The sequence below is a fragment of the Arachis hypogaea genome, chromosome 13, assembly GCF_003086295.3.
Source record: "Arachis hypogaea cultivar Tifrunner chromosome 13, arahy.Tifrunner.gnm2.J5K5, whole genome shotgun sequence".
Lineage (NCBI taxonomy): Eukaryota > Viridiplantae > Streptophyta > Magnoliopsida > Fabales > Fabaceae > Arachis > Arachis hypogaea.
Window position 1 is genome coordinate 124,849,790 of NC_092048.1, and position 18,086 is coordinate 124,867,875.

The following is an 18,086-nucleotide window of genomic DNA, read 5'->3' on the forward strand; positions in this document are numbered from 1 at the left end:
AATTCTAAACTCTACCCTATCCTACTCTATTCACAGAAATATCAAATTTTTTCAAAGTAAATATAAAATTCAATCATTTTAAATTTTATACATATTAATAATAAAAATAAAAAACTAATGCTCTAAATTACTAAATTAACTAACTAGTTTTAGTGGTTTTTCATTTATTGTAAGTGATTACATAAGGGAGGTTGGGTTTTTATGTGAAGGTGTTTCTTGGAAGTTTCACAAGCGCACATAAACACACAACTTTTTTTCATGTCCAATGCCTCAATGAAAGTCCCAACAAAAAAAGGAAGAGACATTATGTTGATTGAATCATATACATATACACAAATTCGTGAACCTAGGGAAAATGCAGAATTATTATTTAATAATGTGACCTAAACTACAACTCACTAATTACTAATTTAACTGCTTAATATTGTACCCTCACGTACTTCCTCAATCGCAAAGATCTGCATCAATGACCCAAAAAAAAAAAAAAGGAAAGAAAATAACATGAGCTTACGTTTCCTTTTCTTTTCTTTGTAAGTCATAACTCATAAGCAAGCACAACACAAGGAAATGGTGTGTGTGGCAGTGTGGGTGGGTTGTGGCTTTGGGTTTCTCTCGTTTGTCATTCTGAAATTAGACCGGCCCACCCTGAAGAACCGGTACTGGTCAGCCGGTTCACCGATATGACATCTGCTTGTGAATAACGCAAAATGAAATTAAGAAAATGCGTAAATTTGCCGCATACTCCGTATATAAAAAACCGAAAACGGGGAACAGAAAGTGATAAGCGTCTGAGATGGGTGTGACGAAGGAACAAGTTGAATCTTGTTTGAAATCCAAACTCAACCCTACTCACCTGGTATGTCACTACTTGTTTTCGTTCAATTTCTTCTCCCAAGGGTTTCTTTCTTGCATCATTCATTCCACGCTGCATTTTTTCTAAGTAGAATTCTGGTTCTTTCATTTGCTTTTTTTCAACCACTAACAACCACTCTTTGATTCTGTTTATCTATACTGGATATGTTTCCTGGGAAACTATTAATTTTGGTATTCTTTTATTTTCTTACACTTTTTGTATTTCTGTTTCAGGAAGTAGTTGATACATCTGGAGGGTAAAAAAACCTCACTTTACTTTGAATTTTTTGCTATTAAACCGTTTTGTTGATGAAAAGCTAATAAAATTCATGTCGGTATTAGATGCGGTGCAAGTTTCGTAGTTGAGATTGTATCAGAAGAATTCGAAGGCAAGAGGCTACTGGAGAGGCATCGAATGGTGAATGCTGCGTTGGAGGAGGAAATGAAAGAGATTCATGCTCTCTCTGTCAAGAAAGCTGTCACCCCAGAGCAGTGGAAACAGCTGCAGCAAGACTCCAACCAAGCAAATCCTGCTGCCTAGGATCATGTCTTTTCAGTTACAATAATAGGGTATAAATAAGAATCCATGGATTCTAGTTGTATGTATCTTCACTAAACCCAAGTTTACATTATTAGTATGTATGAACTTATAAATGATTCATGTTTTTAATTTCTTTTTTGACTTGAGGATGCTTGGTTTAGATGATGAAAATTGTTAAAAGGTGGAAGCAATCTTAAAACTAATCTAGGAATACTGATGCAGTCTTCTTCCATTGAACTTAATCTACCTAAGAACTTATTAACTTAGATAGCTAGATTTTACAATTTTACATTTTTAACTCGAAAGTTTTACCTGGTTTGAGTTTTGTTATTTTTGCAACACTTGCACTTTGATTTTGAGAGAGAGAAATGTGTCCCAACATGCCGTCACTGTTAGGATAAGGAGTTTAATGAGTTCGGCAAGTGAGAGACCAAAGCATAAGGTATCTCGTGGACCACATTATGTGGCCATGATTCTGATTTCTGAACCACATGTCTCAAGAGCCCTATCCACAAACCGCAACCTTGCTCTAAATGCATGTTCACTGTTTCGATAGAGCAAAAATGATGGCACTAATAATAGGAACCACAGTCTTTATCAACAAAAACAAGATAGAGGCGCGTGCAGGGTCAGGCCATGATCTTATCCTGTGCTTCATTTTCTGCCTCTTATAGTTAAATCTTCAATGGCCGGTTATCATGTGAGTCCTGTGATTTTTAGAACCTTGGATATAATGAATCTTCAAAGATTGGCTCCGCCTGAGAATCTTTCAAGGATGAACAACTTGAGAATTGGTGACAGACCACTCTGGTTTAGACCCTTCACCATAGTTAAAGTTGGGGAACAAAACTTTGGCTCAGGCTTGGTTAAGGATGACACACTTGCTGAGAAGAAAAGGGAGCTTTACCAGGCAGTGGAAGGTATCCCATTTCAACAATATTGAATCTACTTTTTCTTTTTCTTTTTCATTATAAGCTTTTAGCATTGTTTAACAATGCAGAAAGGGTATGTGATATGTTTGAAATCAATTGCAATAAAAAATATGTTTCAAGGAATCAACAGGGGAATTTTTGGACTCCCATCTGCCAAGAAATTTGAAATTGAGAGTTTGGTGCAGCAGCTAGAATCTCAGAATCCAACTCCAGAGCCAACTCTAGAACTAGACAAGGTAACTTCAACTCTGCCTATATTATCTGATATCTGATTGTGATTGCAATTTATGAGCTATCCCTATCAATAATTTCTATTACATGGAAGGTGGCTGGGTGCTGGAGGCTTGTTTATAGCACAATCACAATTCTGGGATCAAAGAGAACCAAGTTAGGCCTCAGAGACTTTATCTCATTGGATGAGTTTTTTCAAACCATTGACATAGCCAAGGTACAAACTACAAAATTTTGAGTAGAGAGATTGTATATAACTTTGACATTAGAAGATGCAAACTGTGTTTCCAGTATTTCATCTTTGTAACTTTTATCTACTGAGTTTGAGCATTGGTCATTTGATTCTAAAATGGAGAGCAAAGCAGTTAACGTGGTCGAGTTCAGTGCAAAGGGGTTGAGTTTGTTGTCAGGACAGCTTAGTATTGAGGCTTCTTTCAAGATTGCTTCAGCAACAGTTAAAGCTCTACCTTCTTGTTTGACCAATCTTAATTTATTTCTCTGTAATCTATAACTATTGCTGCTGAGTAACTACCTAATTGGATAATACTTGAAATTCACAGAGGGTTGACATCAACTTTGCAAGCTCCACCATTACTCCTGATCAGGTAATGCTATTAGATACTGCATTTTTTCTCTAGCCTAATTAATCGGATTTGAATATTTGTCTGATTTTTCCAAGTTCAAATTACTTTCTTCCTTGCATTCACAGTTGATGCATGTATTCCGGAAAAACTATAATCTTCTGTTGGGCATCTTCAATCCAGAGGGATGGTTGGAAATCACGTATCCTAAGATCATATCATGGACAAACTAAAGGGCTGTGAAACTTGCTGTTTTTCTGTCTTTTATTCTATCATTGATGAAAATTCTTGTTGTTTCTTATTTCGATCTTTCTCATAGATATGTTGATGACACCATGAGGATTGGAAGGGACAACAAGGGTAATATCTTTGTGCTGGAAAAAATTGAAGATAGAAGTCGTAATCCTCAAGGTTAAGTAGTATTTTATTTAGGATAAATGTTGGGGTGACAATTTTTAAAAACTCATACTTTGACTCATCACTACATCATCATAAGATAGAGTGTGGAACTTGCTTTGATGGTGAGTTCACTCTTCATCCATCCTTTAGTGAAGGAATAAGGAGTTAAAGATGAGTTTAAAAAGGTTAGGTCGTCTTAACATAACTCGATAGGTTTGAGTTAGACATGTATATTTTTATTAATCCATTTTTAAGTATTTTGCCCCCTTTTTTTTTCTTGATAGAAACTAGGGCTGAAAAGTTGTGTTATGTTGATTATAATTACTGTTGCATTGTGAGTATTAGTACTCACTAATTGCCATTTTACCCTTACCTTGTATCAATCAAATCCCTTTATACTTTCTTTTTCCAACTGTAAAGGGCTAACCTGATTTACAAATATCCGATGGTATACTTTGGAATATTCAATTTATTTAAAGAGTTTAATTTTGATGCACTGACAGAGTAAAGTGTTTTATACAGTCGTATAATCACATTCGTTCTTTTGGATGACCATTCATAAGGTCAATGTAAAAGATAGTTATTTTTACTGATATGACATTACGTAATTAAATGTATATGTAAAATTATTTTACACTTATAGTACATCAAAATTAATTTTTATTTAAATAGTGTTATTAGCCAGAGTGCAATACAATATCCATGAAGAAGTTGGTTTATGAAAAAGAAATACGCTACTTCCATACTAATGTGGCATTTAAGTTATTAACACTATCGTTTGCCGTTTATGCAAACCAAAACTATCGTTTCGTTTATGCAAACCAAAACAAATGCATGGTGGATATAGTACTTATGATGAATAAGAAGCAAAAATATACATCGTATTTTATATTTAATTTTTCAATAATTAATTAAATATACTTGTTAAAAATACTAAAAAAGAATTTATTTTTCTTATGTTTTTAATGCAAATACAGTATATGAAATATAAAAAACTTAATTTTTGAACGGAAAAGCTTGGACAGTGGACCATTTGGATAGTATGAATGAATGGCAAGTGGTAAATGGCAGAGAGATTTCAATTTTCAAGTTCCAACCTCAATATTTGTGTCCGGCCCATTATTATATTTTTAACCGTTGCATATACATCCAACTTGGAGATTCGACATTCGAGTTCTCTCCATTTACTCCCAACATTTTGCTTTTACTCTCTCCAATAAGTGCAAATAAGTTTGAGTAGATAGGTTAAGTATATTATAAAAATAAATATTTTATAAAAATGATTATTATATTTTTAAAATATGTCCTTGGCAGAACTTAGTTAAATCCAAATAATTGTTTGTTGTCCCAATAAAGGAGAGGGAGCAAAGGGCAACGTTCATTTTTGTTATCTGTATTGAAGTGAGGAGCATCAATGGCAGAGTACGAAGGTGAAGGTGTACCGAAGGAAACAGCACTGCAAGCATTGAACACCATAATCCAGCTTCACTTCGAGAAGACGCTGGAGAAGAAGCGCGCCATTGACCTCCAAAAGAAAGAGCTCCAGAAGCTCTTCCAGCTGCTCTTCATTTTCCTCTCACTCGTCTTCTTGGCACTCTCTCAGTCACCGCAGCGCCTCCAATGCCGCCACTGCTGGATCCCCATCACTCTCCTCTCCATCGCACACCTCATGTTCTACGTCTCCGTGGCACAGACCCTGAGGTGCATCAATGGATTCAAGTACCAGAGGAGGTGCCACAAGCTCACACTTGGCTTGGCCACCGAGAAGCTCAGGGACATGAAGCTAAGACTTGCCAACACTGACTTTGTTGCTGAGGATGACTTTGAAATTCACTACCAGGAACCACCTGACTCCTACTTTGGTAAGTTCAAGAGGAATTGGGCTCTTCATTTTGCCTTCTTGATCTTCATCTATGGCTTCATGGTCTCTGCCTCTGTCGTTCTTCTTTGCTTCTAGTTCACATTTACTCAGTCAAATTTTCTTGTTTATGTATCTCTTATCTTTTCTTAATAAATTTGTGTCTTTTTAATTTTTATTACTTTATAACTGTCACGAGAGTGACACATTTACCAAACAGGGGCCTAAATACATAAAGCTATGTAAATGTACACAAAAAGCAACTTTTTTTATTTGAATCAAGTTACAGCTGGATGTATGAATTCATTTGGAAATTGGAACCCACAGCATTATTGGCTACATCATCAATCATCAGTTTTTGACTCATCATTAGACAACACACTCTATTATTTGTGCCTATTTTCTTGCCAAAACATTGTAAGTACTAATAATGATGGTCAGTGAACTTTGTCATGCACATTTGAATGGAGTAGTACCAGTAACATGTATGACTGAAATGTTAGGTTAATATATTTGTTGCGTGATTATGTGATAAAAGGGAAATTGATTGAACAGTGTATCTTGCCTTATTTGGTTGTGTAATGTGTACTATCTTAGACCATAAATGCAGTAGATGGTTCAAGGCTAATCCAATTATTGATCAACATCTAACACATGTCAATGGTGGATGGGAATACACACCGAAGCAAAAACGATTTATTTATTTGTTCCCTGAATTCAAATTCTCACATTCATTCCATTGCTAGTAGTCTAGGTATTGAACAATCAAAAATAAAAAAAAGAAAAACACAATATTCGATTCAGATTTTATATTTGTCACTTGAAAGAAAGTTTCACCTAGCTATCAGGCCAAAACACGATGGATTATGGAATGTGGATATGCTGATATCCGCCACATGCGCCCACCATACTCACAATTCACTAAAGGGGTTGCTATGTTACCACTTATTTAATAGTTTTATAAGAAGGATTAAGAAGCATGCATGCTTATTATATGACAAGGAATGATGGGCACCACGTTCTAACTTGTAAGTTGTAACAATAAGCACACCACAACTACCATTTTATTCAGTAGTTTTCTCATATTCTTTTTCTCTGCCTCTATATATTTTTGGCGCAAAGAAAAACCACCACACAGCACTTCAATCATAGTGCAATACATGTCTTGGACGGAAGTTGAAATACAATTAACTGTTTTAAATTTATATATATTTTGTTTGGATTTTGGTTTTTGGACTATGACACAAAATATCGACCAAGTTTATATTACTTATGTCCGAGAAGCAAATATGACTCCTCTTTTCCTCTTTTACGTAAGTTGACTTAGCAACTTTGTAAGATGCACGATGTTTAATGCAAAAATAATTAACTTTTATTGACAATAAGAAAGTATACAACTAGGGACCGACCTATATATATTGTAATGGGCCACTTGCTCTCACTACAATTTGAAATTTTGTCGAGTAGTATATGATAATAATATTTATTTGCTTCCATTAGATTATTGAATTTGATCCCACAATATTTTTTTATTCAACTTTTAATACTTAATAATCGTTTAAGAATTTCATATGGATGCTTATTAGAATTATCAATTTTCAATTTAAATAAGATTAGTGTTCTTTTTTAAAAATAAACTCAAAAGATATTATTTATCTTTTTTCAACTATAAATATCATGAGAGTTACTTTTGATTGTATGAAGAGTGAATTTATAAATAATTATTTAGTGATATATATATATATATATATATATATATATATATATATATATATATATATATATATATATATATATATATATATATATATATATATATAACAGATATTTCGGTTGTATTGTTAAAAAAAATTACTCAATTTTTTAAAAAATATGAAACCTAAAAAATAGAATTATATATTATATATTATTATTTAAATTATTATTTTAGTGTTTTAATGTGTAAATTATATATTTTGAAGACTAATCATATTTTACAATAATAAAATATAATTATAACAATAATTATACTATATGTATATAAAAAGTAACTACCCGTATAGAATACATATTGAAATACAAAATACATATTGAAAATGAATTAAACAATAAATATATTTATACACAAATACATAATAGTTAATAAACAATTTTATAGCTGATTTTTATGCAATATAATTGTTACGATGGGTAACCGGAGATTGTTGGGCTGGACTCGCTGGGTTGGCCCAATCGTCTGAGGAAGGAAGCCTTCGAGCGGGCCTCGCCTTGGGGGCCTCCGTCCGACTTGTGAGTATGAACGAATGGGGGTGGTACCTGCAAAGACACTCAGATGCCTAAGTCAGCAAGGGTGTGAGCAGGTCTAGAGAGTATTGGGACTTAGAGATACCTGAGAGGTGTCAGTGTATTTATAGTGGTGAACCAATAACCACCGTTGAAGTAGTGCCACTTTTTTAGGGTGTTAACCGTCCCTTTATCTCAGGGAGGTTAAGATATGGCTCTTGGAAGTGGTTAGAGAGATTCTAGGGGCAGTTACTCATTCAAACGAATGTTTATCTGCCAGCTAATTCTCGTCCCCGACTTCTTTAGGGTAAGTCGTGGTAAGAACCGACTTTGCAGGAGGAAGGTTGGTGCTAGGTGAGGCTCAACCCTTCGGATTGGGCCTTTTATTTGTACCTGGGCCTTATCGTTGGGCCAGGGTATGAACAGTGCCCCTACTCGAGCCCAATTTCTTTTAAGATTTTGGGTTCGAGTATTCTACTTGGGAACGCAGCCGACTTGGGAGGGAACCGACGTGTTTGTTTGGAACCGACGTGACTTTCGTGACTGGTATTGATTACCTTGGTAACGGTGCACCCATTAATGACTGCCCCATTTTTACCATTATGCCCCTAACGTGTTTATAAATACTTTCCCTCTCTTTCATTGTTTCGTTTCTGCGATTTTTCAAATTTCCTCTCCACCTGTTCGTGAAGCATTCGTGCGTTTGAAGGCTTTCATTTCCTCCAACCTTTTTTGGATAAAGGTTAGATTTTTCTTCTTTTCCTTTAACGACATGCTTTATGCTTTTATTTTTTAGATGGGTAGGTTGATCCATAGACCTCTGTTTGATTCCGTACTTCCCCCTTAGAGACCGTGTTTTTGATTTTCTTTTCTTTTTTCCTTTTGTAGGTTTTACCAACCCTTTTTTCAAAGAAAGAAAATGTCTTCTGTTGAAAGTCTTGCTCAGTGGGTTGATGTCACAGTCCTGGGAGAGGAACCTTGGGTCGACACTGATTTTCTTACTGATCTTCGCACTCACCACCGGCTCTGCACCTCTGATGAGGATGAGCCGAAGTATGAACTACTTGCCTCGGGTCCAGAAGACCGGGTCTGTTTTGGGAGGGCTTCGGAGGCAGCCCCTCATTTCTTTTTCATGTATGAGAGCATGCTTACCCGCCTGGGCGTTTTCCTTCCCTTTTCTGACTTTGAGATTGATGTTTTACGCCACTGCCGTGTTGCACCTACCCAGCTTCATCCCAATTCTTGGGGTTTTCTGAAAATTTATCAATTTGTCAGCCATGCTTTAGACTTTCCGACTTCCTTGAGGATTTTATTTTTTCTCTTCCATATAACTAAGCCCTTCAGTGGGCAAAATAATAAACAACAATGGGTGTCCTTCCGGGCTATACAAGGTCGGAGGGTCTTCACCCTTTTTGATGAATCTTTCCATGACTTCAAAAATTATTTTTTCAAAGTGCAAGCTGTAGAGGGTCACCACCTCTTTTTCTTGGATGAGAATTCTTCTCCTCGCTTTCCTCTATACTGGCTGGAGGCCTCCCCCTGTGAGAAATATGGTCTGGATGACCTGGACGAAGTGGAGGCAGCCATTGTGGGGTTCCTCCGAGAAGTGTGGGGGAGGGCCCCATATTTGGACACTAAAAAATTTCTCCAGGGGGCGCCATCCTTCGTCCAGTCGCAATTAGGTAGCTTTTACTTATCCACTTTGTTTCCGACTTGTGGTTACCGACTTGTAGTTACCGACTTGTTTTACTAATTGTTTCTCTTTTGCAGAGATGGCGAGGAAGAATTCAAATGAGTCTTACCAAAGGGTTCAGGAGGCCAAGGCAAGGTCTCGCGCCAGGACCGGTGGCGCCAGGGTAACTAGCTCCTCTCTTCCTCCTCCTTCCTCTTCTTCCCGTAGTTTGGGGACCCCTTCTGAACCTATTGTTATCTCCTCTTCTGCTCCTTCTCAGCCGTCCCCTCCCCCCCGATCCTCCCCTGAGCCTGAAAGGAAGAAGCGCAAGGCTTTAGAGCCTAGTTCTTCTTTCGAGGGTGAAGCCAAGGTGGATGCCCCTGAATTTATCCGGAAGTACATCTATCCTCATGTCCGTATAGGCTTGGATGATGTTTCTATCCGGAACCACCTCACTATTCTGGCTCAGGAGAGTATCAGGGCGGCGGCGGTGTGCACCAAATTTCTTGATATTTTCGAGAAGACTCCTCTTAGCTCTCTTGGTTCGTCCTCGAGGGCTAAAGAGTTGGAGGAGAGACTTCTTTTATATCAAGAACATGAGAAGAAGTTGAAGGAGGAGGTCGCCAAACTAGAGGAGGAGAGGAAGGGTCTCCAGGAGAAGGAGAGCAAGTTGCAGGCCCAGTGCAACATGGAGGTCGGTTTAAGGCTGAAGGCGCAGGAGAGCTATTCAAGCCTTTTTGAGGACCTTGTGGTTGTGAAAAAAGATCTGCTAAATGCTCGGATTGCCTATGCCGAGTTGGAGGACTCTATTGCCGAGGGATCTGAAGAGGCCTGGAGGATTTTTAAGGAGCAAGTCGGAGTCATTGCTCCTGGCTTGGATCTCTCTCCTTTAGATCCTGACAAGGTCGTCATTGATGGTGCCATAGTGTCTCCTCCTGCCCCCCAAGTTGTTTCTGAGTCAGACTTGAAGACTCGGGGGCAGAGGATTATTGAGTCCCCTCCTCGCTCAAAGGATGCTCCGAGCTCTTCAAAGGTTCCTCCGACTTCCTCTCCATCTCCTATGGATGCCTCTCTCCCTGGTCCTGACGCTGCTCCGGCTACTCTTCCTGGCTCTGGTGGTGATCCGTCTACTCTTCTTCCGAAAAAAATAACTTTATTGGCTATATGGGGCCCGGCCTGTGGGTCCCCCTTTTTTAAACTCTTTCTTTGTTTGTGTTGGTGGTGATTGAATAATTTCTTCTGGCCTTTTAAGGCCGTAAACAAAATATTTATAAGTACCCTTTTTTGGATAAGGGTTTTGAGTTTCGAAAAATACCCTTTTTTGGATAAGGGTCTTAGTTACCTTTTGCGTGTATGCTTTTCTGACTTCAGTTTTTGAAAAAACCCTTTTTGATCTTTTCAGTTTTGAAAACCTTTTTCCTAGCTGTCTGTCCTTTTGGGTTCCTTTTCTCTAAGGACTTCAGGACAATACTTACGGTTTAATAGGTTTTTCGATCTCTTTTTCTATTCCTTATACTCAACTTTGTGATTTATTGAGTTCCTATGACTTAGATTATTTTTGCGATGCATTTTCTTTTCTACTCGGTTTTTCATTTCGACTTATAAGTCGGAATGTCTCCGAGTTTCTCACGATCAACTTTTATAACCTCTTTACACCGACTTGTACCTCGTCGTTTTATCCTGACGACCATCTAGGTCGGTTCATGGTATTTTCACGTTTTGTCGAGCTTAAGTCGGCGCGTTTCGTAGAAGAAAAAATAAACGAGAAGGAATTTATAAGAGATATTGTAAAAAGATCTTTATTAATTTGGGGAAGGTACTTTACTGCTACTAAGGGTTTTTAATAATTTTCCCCCCTTAGCCTCTACTATGATGCCTCATTAAAAACCCTTCTTCAGAAAAAACCCTCTAATGTTTGGGAAAAAATCGTGAAGTTGGGAAAAGAGTACATCAGGGAGTAGAGTTCGCTTTTAACTGTAGTACCTTTTCATATTACAAGCATGCCACGACCTTGGTAACTCGGTGCCATTCAGGTCGGTCACTTTATAATAACCTTTTCCTAAGACCTCATTGACTTTGTATGGTCCCTTCCAATTAGCAGCGAGTTTTCCTTCCCCTGATTTGTTGACTCCAATGTCGTTTCTGATCAAGACCAAGTCATTTGGGGTGAAGGTTCTTCGAATGACTTTTTTGTTGTATCTTGTAGTCATCCTTTGCTTCAGCGCTGCTTCTCTTATCTGGGCTTCTTCTCGGACTTCGGGGAGCAAATCGAGCTCCTCTTTGTGCCCTTGTATGTTTCCGATCTCATCATGGAGAATCACCCTTGGACTTTGTTCGCTGATTTCTATTGGTATCATGGCTTCTACGCCATAGACTAATCGGAAGGGCGTTTCTCCAGTGGTGGATTGGGGCGTTGTCCTGTAAGCCCATAACACTTGTGGGAGCTCCTCAGCCCAGGCTCCTTTTGCATCTTGTAGCCTTTTCTTTAGCCCTACCAGTATGACTTTGTTGGCTGCCTCGGCTTGTCCATTTGCTTGCGGATGCTCCACCGAGGTGAACTGGTGTTTAATCTTCATACTGGCCACCAGGCTTCTGAAGGTAGAGTCGGTGAACTGGGTTCCATTATCTGTAGTGATGGAACATGGTATCCCATACCTTGTGATAATATTTCTGTAAAGGAACCTTCGACTTCTCTGGGCTGTGATGGATGCTAGTGGTTCTGCTTCTATCCATTTTGTGAAGTAGTCTATTTCCACAATCAAGTATTTGACTTGTCCCGGGACCTGGGGGAAAGGGCCTAACAGGTCCATCTCCCATTTTGCAAAGGGCCATGGGGAAGTTATACTGATTAGTTCTTCAGGGGGAGCCACGTGGAAATTTGCATGCATTTGGCATGATTGACATTTTTTCACAAATTCCCTGGCATCTCTCTGCAAGGTCAGCCAATAGAATCCAGCTCGGATTACTTTCCTAGCGAGTGACCTGGCTCCGAGATGATTTCCGCAGATCCCACTGTGGACCTCCTCTAATACCTCAGTGGTTCTCGAGGTCGGTACGCATTTTAACAATGGTGTTGATATCCCTCTTCTATAGAGAATATTTTTCACCAGAGTGTAGTGTTGTGCTTCCCTCCGGATTTTCTTAGTCTCTTTTTCCTCCTTGGGGAGGATGTCGAATTTCATGTATTCGACCAAGGGGTTCATCCATCCGAGGTTTAGTCCGGTTACCTCAAGGACCACTTGCTTTTCCTCCGTTTTTACCACAGAGGGTTCCTAGAGAGTTTCCTGGATCAGGCTTCTGTTGTTCCCTCCTGGCTTGGTACTTGCTAACTTGGATAGGGCGTCTGCTCTGCTATTTAGATTCTGAGTTATATGTTTGATCTCGGTTTCTGCAAAGCGCCCAAGATGCTCCAAAGTTTTTTTCCAAGTACCTCTTCATATTTGGGTCTTTTGCCTGATACTCTCCACTTATCTGGGAGGTCACCACTTGGGAGTCGCTATATACCATCACTTTTGTAGCACCGACTTCTTCTGCCAGCTTCAACCCGGCAATCAGGGTTTCATACTCTGCCTGATTATTTGAGGTTGGGAATTCAAATTTGAGGGAAACCTCTATTTGGGTTCCCCTTTCGTCCACTAATATTATGCCTGCACCGCTCCCTGTCTTATTTGAGGATCCATCTACATAGAGTTCCCATGTAATTGGCTTTTCCTCTTGATCTCCTGCGTATTCTGCTACGAAGTCGGTAAGGCATTGGGCTTTAATTGCCGTCCGAGTTTCATACCTCAAGTCGAACTCGGAGAGCTCTATTGCCCATTGAACCATTCTCCATGCAACATCCGTCTTTTGGAGGATTTGCTTCATGGGTTGGTTCGTGCGGACTCTTATTGTATGAGCTTGAAAGTAAGGCTGTAGCCTTCGTGAGGCTACCACTAAGGAGTAGGCAAACTTCTCTAGCTTGTGGTACCTTAGCTCGGGGCCTTGTAGAACTTTGCTGATGAAATACACTGAATGCTGACCGACCTCGTCTTCTCTTATCAGGGCTGACGCGACAGCCTTGTCTGCTACAGATAAGTATAGGACGAGGTCTTCTCCAACTACGGGTCGGGTCAGAATCGGAGGTTGACTCAAGAATCTTTTGAATTCTTGGAACGCCTCTTCGCATTCAGGTGTCCACTCGAACTGACATCCCTTTCTCAATAAGGAGAACAGTGGAAGAGATTTTAGTGCTGATCCTGCCAAGAATCTGGAGAGGGCTGCAAGTCGGCCGTTTAGCTGCTGGACCTCTCTTAAGCAAGTCGGGCTTTTCATTTCCAGGATAGCTCTACACTTATCGGGGTTTGCTTCGATCCCCCTTTGTGTCAGCATAAACCCTAGAAATTTTCCAGCTTCCACTGCGAAGGTACACTTTGCGGGATTTAGCCTTATCCCGTGTGACCTTATGGTGTCAAATACTTGCGAGGGGTCTGTTAAGAGGTCGGCCTCTTTCTTGGTTTTCACCAGCATGTCGTCTACATAGACTTCCATTAAGCTTTCCAAGGTGAGAAGCGAACACCTTATTCATCAGCCTCTGATATGTGGTCCCTGCATTTTTCAATCCAAATGGCATGACCACGTAACAGAAATTAGCTCTGGGCGTGATGAATGATGTTTTCTCCTGGTCGGGCTCATACATCGGGATTTGGTTATACCCCGAGTAGGCATCCATGAACGATAAGTATTGATATCCCGAGCTAGAGTCTACTAGGGTATCAATACTTGGTAGTGGATAAGGGTCCTTGGGACATGCCTTATTTAAGTCGGTGTAGTCGACACACATTTTCCATTTGCCATTTTGCTTTTTGACTAGCACTACATTGGCTAGCCATGTTGGATATTTAACTTCTCTGATGAAGCCAGCTTCTAAGAGTGCCTGTACTTGTTCTTCTACTACTAGGGCTCGTTCCGGGTCGAGCTTGCGTCTTCTTTGTTGTATAGGTCGGGACCCTGGGTATACCGAGAGCTTGTGGGACATGAGCTCGGGGTCTATCCCGGGCATGTCGGAGGCTTTCCAGGTAAAGAGGTTGGAATTGTCTCTTAGGAGCTTAATCAACCCTTGCTTTAGGGTTTCCCCTAGGTTGGCTCCTATGTTGGTGTTTTTTCCTTCCTCTTTGCCGACCTGTATTTCCTCAGTTTTTCCTTCCGGCTGTGGTCGCAGCTCTTCTCGGGCCCTTGCACCGCCGAGCTCTATGGTGTGGACTTCTTTGCCTTTTCCCCTCAGGTTCAGGCTTTCATTGTAGCACTTTCTTGCCAACTTCTGATCTCCCCTCACCGTTGCTATTCCTGCTGGGGTCGGGAATTTCATGCAAAGGTGCGGAGTTGACACCACCGCTCTGAGTCGATTAAGGGTAGCTCTGTCGATCAAAGCATTATATGCTGACCCTACGTCGATGACTATGAAGTCTATACTCAGAGTTTTAGATTTTTCCCCTTTTCCAAAGGTAGTGTGTAGGGGTAGAAATCCTAGTGGTCTTATTGGTGTGTCGCCTAGTATGTACAAGGTGTCGGGGTAGGCTCTTAATTCTTTCTCATCCAACCCTAGTTTGTCAAAAGCGGGCTTGAAAAGGATGTCCGCTGAGCTCCCTTGATCTACTAGGGTTCTGTGGAGATGGGCATTGGCTAGGATCATAGTAATTACCACTGGGTCATCATGCCCGGGGATTATTCCTTGCCCATCTTCTCTTGTGAATGAAATGGTGGGGAGGTCGGATGACTCTTCTCCGACCTGGTAGACTCGCTTGAGATGTCTTTTGCGGGAGGACTTGGTGAGTCCCCCTCCCCGAATCCTCCTGAGATCATATGGATATGTCTCTCTGGAGTCTGCGGTGGTGGGTCTCTTCTATCCATATCGTCTCGTTTTCTCTTCCCATGACCGTCTGACCTTTCTATGAGATATCTGTCGAGCCGGCCTTCTCTAGCCAGCTTTTCTATCACATTTTTAAGGTCGTAACAGTCATTTGTCGAGTGACCATATATTTTATGGTACTCATAGTAGTCGCCGCGACTCCCCCTTTTTTTATTTTTAATGGGCCTGGGAGGTGGCAGCCTTTCAGTATTGCAAATCTCTCTGTATACATCCGCTATGGAAACCTTTAGAGGAGTATAACAGTGATATTTCCTTGGTCTATCGAGACCGAGTTCTTCCTTCTTCTTGGACTCCCTCTCCCTCTCTTTTGTTGAGGGCAGATGCCCAGGTCGCCAACTCGAATCTCTCAGCCTAGCATTCTCCTCCATGTTGATGTACTTTTCAGCTCTTTCCTGTACATCACTTAAGAAGGTGGGGTGCCTTTTTGATATGGACTGTGAGAAGGGACCTTCTCTAAGCCCATTGACCAACCCCATAACGACTGCCTCGGTGGGCAGGTCTTGGATTTCTAAACATGCTTTGTTGAACTTTTCCATATAGGCTCGTAAGGATTCTCCGACCTCTTGCTTTATCCCCAGGAGGCTTGGCGCATGTTTTACTTTGTCCTTCTGGATAGAGAACCTCATCAAGAACTTCCTTGAGAGGTCTTCAAAACTGGTGACTGACCTCGGGGGGAGGCTGTCAAACCACTTCATCGCTGCTTTCGACAGGGTAGTCGGGAAAGCTTTGCATCGCGTAGCGTCGGAGGCATCAGCCAGATACATCCGACTTTTGAAATTGCTTAGGTGATGCTTCGGATCTGTGGTTCTGTCATAGAGGTCCATATCGGGGCTTTTGAAGTTCCTCGGAACTTTTGCCCTCATTATGTCCTCGCTGAAGGGGTCCTCCCCTCCTAGGGGCGACTCCTCTCGATCATCACGGGGGTTCCGACCTTTGAGGGAGGATTCTAACTTCAAGAGTTTTCTTTCTAACTCTTTTCGCCGTTCCATCTCCTCTTTTAGGTTCTTTTCGGTCTCCCTTTGTCGCTCCCGTTCTTGTTCCAATTGTTCCAGGCGGCTTTGGTGGACATGGACTAATCCCATAAGTTCAGTTGCGTGGGACTGTCCGTCCTTCTCCGATTCGCGCCCTTCTGAGGAATTCACCTTCGGATTTTTGACTCCAGAGGTACCCTCTCTGTGCTGATCGTTGATTCTCTGGTGGAGGGTTTGGTCCACGTCATTATTTCCGGTGTCCAGATTCTCTTGTTCGGAATCCGACTCCACATGACCATCTTCAGGGGATCTGTCCGCCATCACTGGTTGATCTCTCGGGTCCCCGGCAACGGCGCCAATGTTATGATGGGTAATCGGAGATTGTTGGGTTAGACTCGCTGGGTTGGCCCAATCGTCTGAGGAAGGAAGCCTTCGAGCGGGCCTGCGCCTTGGGGGCCTCCGTCCGACTTGTGAGTATGAACGAATGGGGGTGGTACCTGCAAAGACACTCCGATGCCTAAGTCAGCAAGGGTGTGAGCAGGTCTAGAGAGTATTGGGACTTAGAGATACCTGAGAGGTGTCAGTGTATTTATAGTGGTGAACCAATAACCACCGTTGAAGTAGTGCCACTTTTTTAGGGTGTTAACCGTCCCTTTATCTCAGGGAGGTTAAGATATGGCTCTTGGAAGTGGTTAGAGAGATTCTAGGGGCAGTTACTCATTCGAACGAATATTTATTTGCCAGCTAATTCTCGTCCCCGACTTCTTTAGGGTAAGTCGTGGTAAGAACCGACTTTGCAGGAGGAAGGTCGATGCTAGGTGAGGCTCAACCCTTCGGATTGGGCCTTTTATTTGTACCTGGGTCTTATCGTTGGGACAGGGTATGAACAATAATATTTTTATTATAAAAATTATTAAAATTTATTTATCTTGTGTCCTAAAAATACATGTTAAGATTACAAATTGAAAACATTATTTTTGTTAAAAATACAATAAACTTACGTTTTTAATGTATTTATTTTGTAGTTTTTAAATGAAAAAATTTAAAACCTTCTACTAATTCTAAGCTTGTCATGTGTCTTTAGGATATATATTAGTTACACCCAAATTATTATTATGTTATATATATTTTGTCCCCACTGTTAAAATTTTTTGGATCTATCACTATTTATATAACTATTATTAATAATTTTCAAAGATGTTGCCAAGAAATAAAATCTAACAATAATTTGAAACAAAAATTGAATATTACAGTGCTAGAAAAATGGAAAACGAATAAAGTAGTAAAATTGGAAAAGACAATAAGAACATACACTTGTACTCTATCTCTTTCACCTTATCAGCGTGACTTAAAAATTCTTCGGAATTTTAGTGTATTAGTAATGAGTTTTAGAATGGAAGTCCTCCCGATTAATCTTCATAACCTCTATTTATAAATCAGTTTCTTTACTCATATTAGTATTGTTTGGAGATCATACAGTTTCCCGGAAATAGATCCTCTCAATTTTTTTAAACAATTGAGGGAGTAAAGTGTGATCTTTAACCATTAATTTTATAAGTAGGACCAAAAATAAATATGAGAAAAAATAATAAAGAGTTAAAGATCACACTTTACACTCTCAATTTTTTTTTAACAATTTAAAGAATCCATTTCCTAGTTTACCCACATCTTGAGAAGCAGTTATTTCCTTGGATACTTAACTCTTCAATCCATATTCTGAGAAGCAGCTATTTTCTTAGATGCCAAACTCTGCAACCCACATCTTGATAGTTTTTAATTCCCCACTTATTTGATATTGCTTTGAGTTAAAGTTTAGGAGCTAAACACGTTTTAGTTATGACTATTGTCCCTTTTCTAGGTTCAATCTCCTTGTTTTTAGATT

The 18,086-nt window shown here is 40.0% G+C and overlaps 3 protein-coding genes across 4 annotated transcripts; all 3 read left to right on the plus strand.

Moving 5' to 3' along the window:
- The first annotated feature begins 298 nt into the window (after positions 1–298).
- On the plus strand, positions 299–1,522 carry LOC112733150 (protein BOLA2). The gene is made up of 3 exons (XM_025782021.3): positions 299–856; positions 1,087–1,109; positions 1,195–1,522. Exons 1-3 carry the CDS (start codon positions 794–796, stop codon positions 1,391–1,393), a joined length of 285 nt encoding a protein of 94 aa, XP_025637806.1. The 5' UTR covers positions 299–793; the 3' UTR covers positions 1,394–1,522.
- Positions 1,523–1,681: 159 nt separating this feature from the next.
- On the plus strand, positions 1,682–3,948 carry LOC112733148 (fibrillin protein 5 homolog). Of its 2 annotated transcripts, none has more exons than XM_025782017.3 (7): positions 1,682–2,313; positions 2,446–2,561; positions 2,651–2,773; positions 2,912–3,010; positions 3,117–3,161; positions 3,266–3,339; positions 3,457–3,948. In XM_025782017.3, exons 1-7 carry the CDS (start codon positions 2,079–2,081, stop codon positions 3,551–3,553), a joined length of 789 nt encoding a protein of 262 aa, XP_025637802.1. In that variant the 5' UTR covers positions 1,682–2,078; the 3' UTR covers positions 3,554–3,948. The 2 variants fall into 2 exon arrangements, with proteins under 2 accessions (XP_025637802.1, XP_025637804.1); XM_025782019.3 differs by having other exon boundaries at positions 1,859–2,313; positions 2,394–2,561.
- Positions 3,949–4,818: 870 nt separating this feature from the next.
- On the plus strand, positions 4,819–5,733 carry LOC112733149 (uncharacterized). The gene has a single exon (XM_025782020.3). It carries the CDS (start codon positions 4,951–4,953, stop codon positions 5,491–5,493), a length of 543 nt encoding a protein of 180 aa, XP_025637805.1. The 5' UTR covers positions 4,819–4,950; the 3' UTR covers positions 5,494–5,733.
- The last annotated feature ends 12,353 nt before the right edge of the window (positions 5,734–18,086 follow it).